Source organism: Podarcis liolepis (assembly GCF_965112155.1).
Source record: "Podarcis liolepis genome assembly, chromosome: 1".
Lineage (NCBI taxonomy): Eukaryota > Metazoa > Chordata > Lepidosauria > Squamata > Lacertidae > Podarcis > Podarcis liolepis.
This window is the reverse complement of record NC_139554.1, coordinates 15,869,977-15,881,032: the sequence shown is the minus strand read 5'-3', so window position 1 is coordinate 15,881,032 and position 11,056 is coordinate 15,869,977. Positions and strand designations below refer to the sequence as shown.

Below are 11,056 nucleotides of genomic sequence, written 5' to 3'. Positions count from 1 at the left end.
CCGTGTGGAAAAAATTGTCAGATGTTGACAAATTCTTTCCCTGAGCCTCCACCCCCCATTCCTTCCTCCTCTTTTCTTTTTGGAAGGGGAGGGGGAAAGGAAAGACAGGGGTTTTTTGGGGGGAGGGTTAGAGAGACGGAAGGAAGAGAGCGAAGCCTCTTTCACTTTGGAATCAAATGTTAAGACAGCTTTGGGAAAATATGCCATTGGCCTTCGATGTCTCCCTTTGCCCAGTGGGTGGATTGGACGGGTACATTATTTTGAGGATTCTCGGGCTCTCTCTCTTCCACCCCACCCCAGGCATTTGAAACCTCCTCCAGGGTTTCCTTTCTCCTTCTCTTTCTTGCCCTGAATATTTGTTCTGCAGTACCATTACAAAAAGAAAGAAAGAAAAAACCCCATCTCCCTTCCTCTTCTTCTCTGCCTCGTGTGGAAATGTGCAGGGGAAAGTTGCCTTCATTTATAATAAGGTGGAAGGTTCTGTGTACTGTATTTCTCTCTCTCTCTCTCTCCCTCTCTCCCTCTCAACTCCACGCCACCAGACAGGAGAAGCAATTTGCTTTTTTTTCTTTTTTTAAAGGAAAAAAAACCACACAACTCCAGCAATTTAGAGATGACTTTGCCTATCCGCGCACCCCGCCTTTCTCTGTAAAGAAGCAATAGCTCCCACTTTACACGCAAGAGAAAGGTTTTGGGCATTTGAAAAGAGAGAGAAAAGGGGTGGGGGGGGTGAACAATGCAATAACATCTTTCCACGCGCGCGAGTGGGGCGAGGGCACCCGTCGCACCACAGCGAGCGACTTCGTAGTATTATCTTAGTTTCTTTGTATGGAGATTCCATTCAAACTGTTCAGCGTGTCACCAGTAACCTTCCGCCAAAGAGGAGGAGGAGGAGGAGGGGGAGAAAAAATAGTCCCAAGCTACTCGTCACCCTTCTGATGGGTGCGGAGGTGGGGGGTGGGGGTGGGAAATATATGTGAGCACGAGAGAAATTGCTTACAACTCGCTTTTTTTTTTTTTTTTTTGCTGCGGCTACGCCACCCTTTTATATTTTGCACCCAAGCTCCCTGTTCCCCTGAGCATGGCTAGAGTGCATTTGCCAACACTGCCCCCAAACTCCCCTTTTAAATTTTTTTTTTAATTGCAATCTTTCTTTTCCTCTTTTCGCTTCAGTCAAGACACAGTGTAGCCTTGCAACGAGCCTTGGTTCATTGGGAACGCGCTCTCTCTCTCTCCCCCCCCCCCGCCTTCTCCACCTAACCTGAGCAAACGGAAGCGCCGGGCCGGCTTTGACGGGCGGCTCGGCGAAGCCAATAGCGTGGCGGGGAGGCTTCCCAAAATGTGTGGGCGGCCAATGGGCTGCGCAGGGGGGCCGGCTCGCGGGGAGGCTAGCAGCTCAGGTTGACAGTGACTAGTCCCAGTGCAGGGAAGTGCAAGGAGAGAGAGAGAGAGAGAGGAGGGGATGAGCTTCAAAGTTCGAGGCTTCCTCTCATTGCAGGGAATTTCCCCCCCTTCTTCTTTGAAGGAAGGAGAGAGGAGAGAAGGGAGATTGCAATAAAAGCAGCCTCTGGGAAAAAGCTTTGCAATTGCAGCTTGCTTCCCCTCCCCTTTCTTTGCAAAAAAAGGGGGGAGGAAAAAATAAAAGAAAGCAGCAAGCTCGTCTTATGCTATTCCCCCTTTTTCCTCCCTCTAAATTCTGACTCTTTCTTTTTCACCTTCTCTCTATCTCTCCTACCCCCCCCCAACCACCCTTCACACTCCTCCTCTTCTTCTTTCCTATTTATTTATTTTTTTTGCCTCCCCCCAACCCCAACCCCCAATGCCAGCCATGATAGAGAAGGGCCCGGAGATCTCAGGCAAAAGAAGGGGCAGGAACAATAATGCCAGCAGCCAGGCGAGCGGCGCTGCTTCTCAGGGCGCCTCTGCCTCCGTCGCAGCCGGCAGCGCCAACAATGGGAATAATAGTAAAAGTTTGGCATCGGCGGCGGCGGCGCCCAATGGCAATGGCAGCAGCGCCGCCAACTCTTGGGAAGAGGGCAGCTCGGGGTCTTCCAGCGATGAGGAGCATGGTGAGTCTCCCGGGGATATTGGGGTGGGGGGGGGAGGAAGGGATGGAGAGAAAATTGAGAAGGGGGGGTGGGGAGGAAACTCTGCAGACTTCTGGAAATAGTCGCATGGTTTTTGTAAAGCAAGCATTCTTATTTTTAAATCGGGAACGGGGGTGGAGGGAAGCAAGGGAAGAAATCGAGAAGAGTTTGCCCCCCCCAAAAGCTTGCAGACTTTTGGGAATACAGGCATGGCAAGCATTTTTTTTATTCTTCCTGTTTGTTTCCACATCAGGAGGAGGAGGCATGAGAGTGGGACCCCAATACCAAGCCGTCGTTCCCGACTTCGACCCTGGTGAGTCATTTTCCGTGGATCCTTTTTTGGCGTCTCATCTGGACGAGCCGCGAGTAGTTTTGAGGAAGTCCTACTCGGGAGTAGGCCCGTTGGAGTGCGTGGGCCCAAGTGGGTAGTCATGGGTGGCCATTAATTCCAACCGGGGCTGCTCTGAGCGTGGCTGATCCGAGGTCTGCCTCTCTCTCTCTCTCTCTGCACAACGCCCCCCCCCCGCTAATCCTTCGCCATTTGGAAGGGGGGAAAGGATCTGATCTGGTGCCTGCTTTATTTTATTTTTTTGCTTAGGAAGTAAATTCCGTGGTGCTTCCTCCCAAGTAAAACGTGTAATGGATTGGGGGAATGGCTAAAGTCATTTTGTGAGAGAGATTGCGAACTCAAGGGTGGAAGGGCTTTTCCTTCCTTTTGTTATAAAAGTAATTTTTTTTAAAAAAAGTGTTGTTGTTTCCCCCACCCTGTTCAAGAAGCAGGAAGATGACAACTTTTGCCCCTTCCCCTCTGTGTTTACCCTGCTGTCCAAGGAAGGAACAGCAAGGGAAGGGGGGGTTTGGAAAAGCAGAGAAACGTGCTTGGGAAACGTGCCACCACACTTGATGATAAAAAGAGGGGGGGGGAAAGAGGATATATTATGGGTTTTTTTACTTCTTCGAAAATCTTCCCACAAATCCATTCTTTACTATCTCTTCTTTTTCCCCATTCTCTCCCATTTCTTTTTTTCTTCCTTTTAGAAAAATAAAGTGGATTTTTCAGGGAGGAGAAAAGATTAATATTCTCTCCTCTCCCCCCCCCCCCATTTCCGTGCTTTGCAGGTGTGGTTACTATTTTCATAATTCACATTGGCGGGGGGGGGGGGGGGAAAGAACCTGCCCTTTATGAAAATCCGGTGCCAGTCGACTCCTTTAGACTCCTCCCCGCAACCTCTTCTCTCTCCCCCCCCCCACTACCAATTATTTCACATGCAATTGACCTAAATCCAATTACTTTTACAATTATTGTTATTAAATGAGCGGTTCGCGTTGGTTAGGTTGTCCAGAGAGGTGCGGAGGACAGCAGGAATCTCCTACTTCTTTTAATGACGGGTTTTTAGGGACGAGTGGAGTAGAGGACAAAAAGAGAGAGAGAGACAGGGAAGAAAAGAAACCCAGTTAATAAAAACAACAGAAGTCTTTCCAGGGGGCGCTTTATAGACTGGGTGTCAAGCAGAACAACAGATTTGTCCAGCGAGAGATGGCGAAAGGGGAGTGTTTGCTTTCCCCCCCTCTTTAAAAAATAATAATCTCTCTGTACGTGGATATATGGTTTTTGGGAGTGGAGGAGAACAAAACAGCCTCGTTCCTTTATTTAGGATGTGCAGACTTATTGTAATCAACTGTTTCTGTTCTTGGGGGTTGGGAGTGGGAGGAGGAGGAAGGAAAAGCTAGTTCCCCAATGCTTTCTGTATACTTAATCTCTCCCTCAGTTTCCCTACTCTTAATTTAAAATGGAAGGGGTTGTGGGGGGGGGGAGAGAAAAACCTGGGCAAACAAAGGAATTCAAGGTTTCCTGTAAGGCAGATAATTTATTATTTTTAATGTGTGTTTGTCAGGAGCCATGCTACAGCCTTCACTTCCTTAGTTTTGAAACGGAAAGGCTCCCGGTTGTTCCTTTGCAACTATAGCTTAATGCTGCCTTCCTGTAAAACAAGCAAAACAAACGACAACAACCCCCCCACCCCAATCCCTGCCCCACCCTCCCACCCCCCACTGTCATGTTCTTAACACGAGAGCTGACTCCAGCATGTAGCTAACTTGATTGAATCCTTTGTTTCTGGACTTTTCAAAAATAATAAGCCCAACGAAAAAGAGCGCCCGGCCTCCCCCCCCCTTTGAAAAGTCTGAGATTTCTTTTCTTTTTTTTTTAGCACGACCTGCAGGAACTCCGGATAATTGATTTCCCCCCCTAGTTTGCTGACTGTCGTAATTTGTGATAGCGCTCGCAGATTTGTAGGGCTGGTGTAGTTGTGCAGGGCTGGGACTTAGGATGCCCCTGTTTTAAGAATTGGCAGAGCTGGGGGGGGGGTTCCTGCAGGCCATGTAGTCCACCCCCTTCCTCGATGCAGAAATCCCACAGGCAGAGCATCCTCAGATGTCCAACCATCTGCTTGTCGTCCTAGTTCGTGCGGGTAACGGGTGACATTGTTGAGCCGCTTGTGCCATCAAGAGATTCCTCCTCTTTTTATTTTTTTGCATCCGAAATCTCCCATTAAAGCTTCTCTTTCCTCCCCTCTGTGTGGCAGCTCTTCAGCTATCTGAAGAGTGTGTCTTCCACCTTGATCTTTCTGTATTCAGGCTAAACATAACTCAGCTCCCTCCATCCTTTCCTCTTAAGACATGTTTTCCATACCACTGGCCATGCTCATCGTGTCCTCCTCTGAACCTGTTCTTTTTTCACTAAGTGCGGAGGCCAGAACTGGATGTGGTACTTGGAATAAAGTGCAGCTATTACTTCTTGCGCACTTGGGGGTGCATTTCAAGCGAGATCATTCTGTCAAAACAGTGAAATGATCTCTCCACCCCCCTTCCCCCAAAATGCACTGTACTTTATGATCTCCCAGATTCATGGAGGTAGAGGAAAGCCCGGATGTGCTACGGAGAGTTCAGTTCTGCTGGCTGCTGCTAGTGGAACGGAGTACAGTGGTACCTCGGGTTAAGTACTTAATTCGTTCCGGAGGTCCGTACTTAACCTGAAACTGTTCTTAACCTGAAGCACCACTTTAGCTAATGGGGCCTCCTGCTGCTGCCGTGCCGCCGGAGCACGATTTCTGTTCTCATCCTGAAGCAAAGTTCTTAACCCGAAGCACTATTTCTGGGTTAGCGGAGTAACCTGAAGCGTATGTAACCCGAGGCACCACTGTACTTGAATCTGGCCCTTGGTAATTATGGCTCTATGAATAGCAGCTTCAAACTGCGTTGGCCTTTTTTGCCGCAGCATCACACCACGGACTCGCATTTCCGTTTGTGATCAGTTGCAATCCCAAGCTCCTTTTCGCATGCGTTACTTTCAAGGCAGGCATCGCCATTTGATTTCTGTTTTTCCCAAATGCAAAACTTTTGCATTACTGAATTTTACTTTGCTGAGTCCCAACGTTAGTGTGTCGGCTGCAGTGTGTAGGCGTGTCATGTGAACGCTTCCTGCTCTCCTCCCGGGGCTGGAAAAGGGTTAGCTTAACCTCTGGTTTGCTAGTAAAACTGAATTACTGTGGCGCGAAATGATGCAAAACTGAATTACTGTGTTGTGAAATGATGCATGTGTAAAAAGTGTGCCACCGACATAAAAAGTTTGGAAAGTAAGTCACTGATAAATTTAAACCTTGCCCCAGCCACAAACTTGCCAGACGCTTGATCCTGTGCATACTTATTCAGAAGTAAACACAATTGTTGGCAGGATTCCTGTATTGCTGGGGGGGGTTGGACTAGATGACCCTTGGGGTCCCTTCCAACACTATGATTTTATGAAATATGCCCGCCTATCTTACTAGGTTGTGTTTGAGTATTGCTGAGAACACGTGATTCAAAAGTGCTGTGTAACACTCAGAAACACTTAAATGTACTATATTAATGTGAAGGACCCTGTGAAACATTGTGGGCGGGAGGAAATATAATGAAATCTTAATCATTTTGTGTGTTGTTTAGTTCAAGGGTCTTTCTGGTCGCACTCTCTTCACCTCCCCTTTTGTCTCTCAACAAGCATGTGAGGAAGCTTAGGTTGAGAGATGGTGACTGGCCCAAGGTCACCCATTCATGGTTGGACAGGATTTTGAACCTGGGTTTGTTGACACTCTGAACTGGGGCGGCTCAACATCTCATAGCACGTAGGCCTCAAAAGTACTTCAACACAGAACGTGTGGACCGCACAGTGCCTGGTCACGTGTGTGTGGGGGGGGATTGAGGCCAAAAATTGACACATGCCCCCAGCCCTTACACCCAGCCCTTACACTGCCTTCCCAACCCAAAGCCCACTAAACAAGACTCTGGGCTTTGGGAAGTAGGTGCCAGGCTAGGGTTCGAAATTAGCAGGGCGCCAGGCACATTTTGCGCCTAAAGATTCTCCATTTGTGAGGACCTCCAAAAGTCGTGGGTGCCAATTTTTTTGCGCCTGGCTGACACTAAAGGATTACTGAAATGTATGTGCTTCGATTCCTCGGAAGTATGCGTTAAGTATAGACAATATGTTAAAGAGTTTAACAATAAAGAGTAGAGTGTTTTGAAAACTGAAGTACGGTACTAATATATTTTGAGGTAAACACCAAATTAAACATGTACAGTGGTACCTCAGGTTACATACGCTTCAGGTTACAGACTCCGGTAACCCAGAAATAGTGCTTCAGGTTAAGAACTGTGCTTCAGGATAAGAACAGAAATCTGGCTCCGGCGGTGCGGCGGCAGCAGGAGGCCCCATTAGCTAAAGTGGTGCTTCAGGTTAAGAACAGTTTCAGGTTAAGTACGGACCTCCGGAACGAATTACCGTAAGTACGTAGCCTGAGGTACCACTGTATTAACAAATTTCTGCTAAAAAACGTGGTATTAACAATGTGAATTAACTTATGTGTATTGTGTGTTAATTCATGCTTTTCAAAATAATAACTAAAAAGTTCTGCCACCCCCCCCCCCGTGGCGACTAGGCATTCTGTTTTGGCGCCCACAACCCAGGTCCCAGAAGCCATTTGGCTCCTAGCTTTTCTATCCCAGTTTCTAACATTGCTGGCAAAGTCCTGCAGCCCTTCCACCTCCTTCCCAACCCTGGAAAAGTGCTAAGGGCCGCCCAAAAAGGCTTCGAGGGCCGCATTTGTGCATTGGAACACCCTGCTCTAAACCACACTGGCCCCTGATCTAAGGTTTTTATGCCTCCTATATGTTGTTTAGTGTTGCGTGGTCCTAGACTGTGGCCATGTGTTGTATGTGCACACACCTGGTTTTCCATGTGTACGTGTGTGTGTGTGGAGCAGCTGGCTATACATATGGCAGCACCAGGTACATGTGTCTTTGTCGCACACAATTAACATCAAAGGGGATTCCCACAGTAGGACACTCCCCATGTAGGAAGCTCTTCCTGGATGAAAGTTACAGGCAGGGCCAAAATCGCAGAGATTTCCTGCCCCCCTCCCCCCCCCCCCCAAGTTGAAGAGGGTGAGTGTCTGAATTGGGGCCATGAGCTAGAAAAGCTCGCATCCTCTTTCCCAGGTGTACTTTCCTGATCAAAATTGCTGCTATTTGTAGGGGGCAGGTAGAAGGCACACAGGGATGTGTAAATTTGCATGTTTTCTCCTTTGGGCAAAGAGTTTCTGCACTGGGGAGGGGTTTTGGCTTGTAAAGGTTTTTGCGTCTGTTGGCTGTTCTCCTACACCGCAGCCCTGATTAGATTTACTTCCCTACATTTCTTTTAATCTTTAAAGAAAACCAAATACCTGCAGGAGATCCAATCAAGGACCTCTCAAAGTCTTGCCTAATTTGATCCTTTTCTACTCTTCCCTCCCCCACCTCTCCCAACGCCTCCTGCCCCGGTTCTGTAGGTTACAGTGGTCCAACCATTATATGCTGAAAATTAAATCTGGTGTTGTCTTTTAACTGTTGTGGCCACTGGTTGGCTCTAATTGCTTCTGAAGTACAGTGGACGAACGTGATCTGTGTGGGAGGCATGTTCGCAACCTGCAGTGCCGCGTCTCCGCACGCGTGGGTTGCAATTTGGTGCTTCTGCGCATGTGCAAAGTGTGATTTAGTGCTTCTGTGCATGCGCGATCGCTGAAACCCGGAAGTAACCCGTTCCGGTACTTCCGGGTTTTGGTGCGTCTGTAACCCAAAGAAATGCAACCTGAAGCGTCTGTAACCCGAGGTATGACTGTAGCAGGTTGTTTCCTGCCGCAATAAACTTGTTGCTGAATATTTTCGTGAGCTGGTTAGAAGCATTCTTAGGTGGAGGTGCTGAGATGTGTCCGAGCAGCACTTTCCTCTTGCAGAACTATAATCCACAAGCTTCTTTTTGGGGAGGGCCCCCTCAAACTAGATTGAGTTTTGTAATCTGGTTATTATATTTTGGCCATCTTGTTGCTCCAAGTTGGACTGGCCACAGCAGCTGTCAGACATGTTGCATGGGGACCATTTTTACGTTGCATCCGTGTGACGCGGCAAATGACGCCGTTATTCTCCAGGCAATCCATTCGTCTCATGTATCTCCTTTCTGCAGATATGGCTAGGCCACGTGAAAGTGGTTCCTAAGCTGCAATAATAGAACTATTTTTTCTGGGTTTGAGAGTTTCATGGAGAACTAACTGTGAATTTATTGTTAGAATAGGCCCTCTTATGTGTGCACTATTGGGGGTGGGAAAAACATATACCCCACTGAACTCCCATCAGTCTTAAAGCTTCCACATTTTTTAAAAGAGAGATGGGATATTTTGTTGCTTGGAAAATAAGATGGGGTTACACTCAAGGTCCTGGCTGTAGGCTTCCCCATGGCACCTGGTTGGCCTTCTCTGAAAACAGGATGTTGGATTTGGGGCCCTTTGGCCTTATTCCACAGGGCTCTTCTTAGGTAAATTCTAACTTGTTAGGAATTTGGATACTTGGCTGTTGTAAATGGGATTGCATGTACAGAATTATAGAATTGGAAGGGACCCTGAGGATCATCTAGCCCAGGCACGGCCAAACTTGGCCCTTCAGCTGTTTTGGGACTACAACTCCCATCATCCCTAGCTAACAGGACCAGTGGTCAGGGATGATGGGAATTGTAGTCCCAAAACAGCTGGAGGGCCAAGTTTGGCCATGCCTGATCTAGCCCAACCCCGTGCAGTGCAGCAATATGCTGTTGTCCCATAAGGGAATCGAACCCGTGACCTTGGCGTTATTAGCACCACACTCTAACCAAGTGAGAACCTTAATTTACTTTCCGCAAAGATTATCACGTTTTTAAAAATCTCCCTGTCGCCCTTCCCCACATTTACAAAAGCTTGGTGTCCTCCAGATGTTGTCTGCAGCTGATGAGAGTAACATCCCCAAAAACTTTGGATAGGACCAGGTTGTGTGGTTGGCTAGCTCCCCCCCCCACCACTTGGGCTTCCATCAATTAAGAGTCATGCATACTACTTTTATATGAACTAAAAAAACCCTTAATGATGCTCTCTACTAACTGGGGTAAAGACCTGTCAAATTACTTGATGGAGCTTGTCACCAAGGTATTGCTTTAACTTACACAAATGTCAGTGATGTCAAGTTAATCTTCCCCAGAAGTGTTCTTGTCAACTAGTTCTTGAACGTCAGCATTTTTTTTTTTGGGGGGGGTAAGTAAAATGTTTAAACCTTTCCTAGAAGCAGTAAGGAAATTGGTATGGAAAATACCTTGTGTGTTCTGCCTCCCAAGTGCCTAAAAATTTGGTGCTGTGGGTGTCTAGAATTAGGGGTGCTCTTCCTGTCCTGCCTTTTAACTTTTTGTGACTATTTTTTTTAGCTGTCTGATGGTTTCAATATTAGGCAGAACGACGGGACGCACATTTGGTGTTAGTGGCTTAAATTATACCTGGTTAGTTATTCAGTGTCTGCTTAAATCAGTAAGGTTGATGCACACCTAAAGTATTTGCTATGTGGTTGCTTGACCCAAGTGTACCATTTTAGCTATTCTAATGGTGTGTAATAGTTATTTGACCTTGTGCAAGCATAGGGGGTTCTGTGGGCAGCTAAAATCTTAACCCAACCAATCGCTTTGATCTGTGGAACTTGCACTTATACGAGGGCCACACAATGTTCATTTCACATTGTAAGGGGCCATTTACAGTTGCATATTCCTGTATTGCAGGGGGTTGACCTAGATCAGGGGTAGGCAACCTAAGGCCCGGGGGCTGGATGCGGCCCAATTGCCTTCTCAATCTGGCCTGCGGACGGTCCGGGAATCAGCGTGTTTTTACATGAGTTGAATGTGTCCTTTTATTTACAATGCATCTCTGGGTTGTTTGTGGGGCCTGCCTGGTGTTTTTACATGAGCAGAATGTGTGCTTTTATTTAAAATCCATCTCAGGGATATTTGTGGGGCATAGGAATTTGTTCCCCCCCAAAAAATATAGTCTGGACCACCACATGGTCTGAGGGATGGTGGACCGGCCCTTGGCTGAAAAAGGTTGCTGACCTCTGACCTAGATGGTCCTCTCAGGGTCCCTTCCAACTCTACAATTCTGTGATTCCTTTAGTGTGGCGTCACCCGATCTTTGAAACTCCCTGCCTATTGACATTAGGTTGGCATCATCATTGTATCCTTTTAGCCACCTGCCAAAAACTTTTCTGTGTTTCGGCAGGCCAATCTGGAGACGTGATTTTGTTATATCTGTGTTTTACAACTTGTCTCAGATGAGACTAGTGTTACAAACTCAGATATATAATCAAATGGCACCTTAAACCTAGGTTACGGTCACCACAACAGAATGTCTAGGCACATTTTTTGTGTGAATCATCTTCTTCTTCTTCTGAATCATCTTCTTCTACTACTACTACTACTACTACTACTACTACTACTACCACTTTTAAAGAAAAAACCCTCAAAGCGGTTTATAACACATTAAAACATCAAATAAAACAATCTGGAATAAAACAAATTCAATCTTCAAGGAAAACATTTCAGATCCTTTTCTAGGGGACAT

The 11,056-nt window shown here is 47.0% G+C and overlaps 1 protein-coding gene across 2 annotated transcripts in view; it reads left to right on the top strand.

The window, feature by feature from the left end:
* The first annotated feature begins 1,398 nt into the window (after positions 1–1,398).
* RCOR1 (REST corepressor 1) overlaps positions 1,399–11,056 on the top strand; it is a 143,536-nt gene continuing 133,878 nt past the window's right edge. For both annotated transcript variants that reach the window (XM_083519156.1, XM_083519155.1), the window contains exons 1-2: positions 1,399–2,069; positions 2,341–2,400. In XM_083519156.1, coding sequence (XP_083375282.1) covers positions 1,820–2,069; positions 2,341–2,400 — 310 coding nt within the window. In that variant the 5' untranslated portion in view covers positions 1,399–1,819. The remainder of the gene's footprint in view (positions 2,070–2,340; positions 2,401–11,056) is intronic.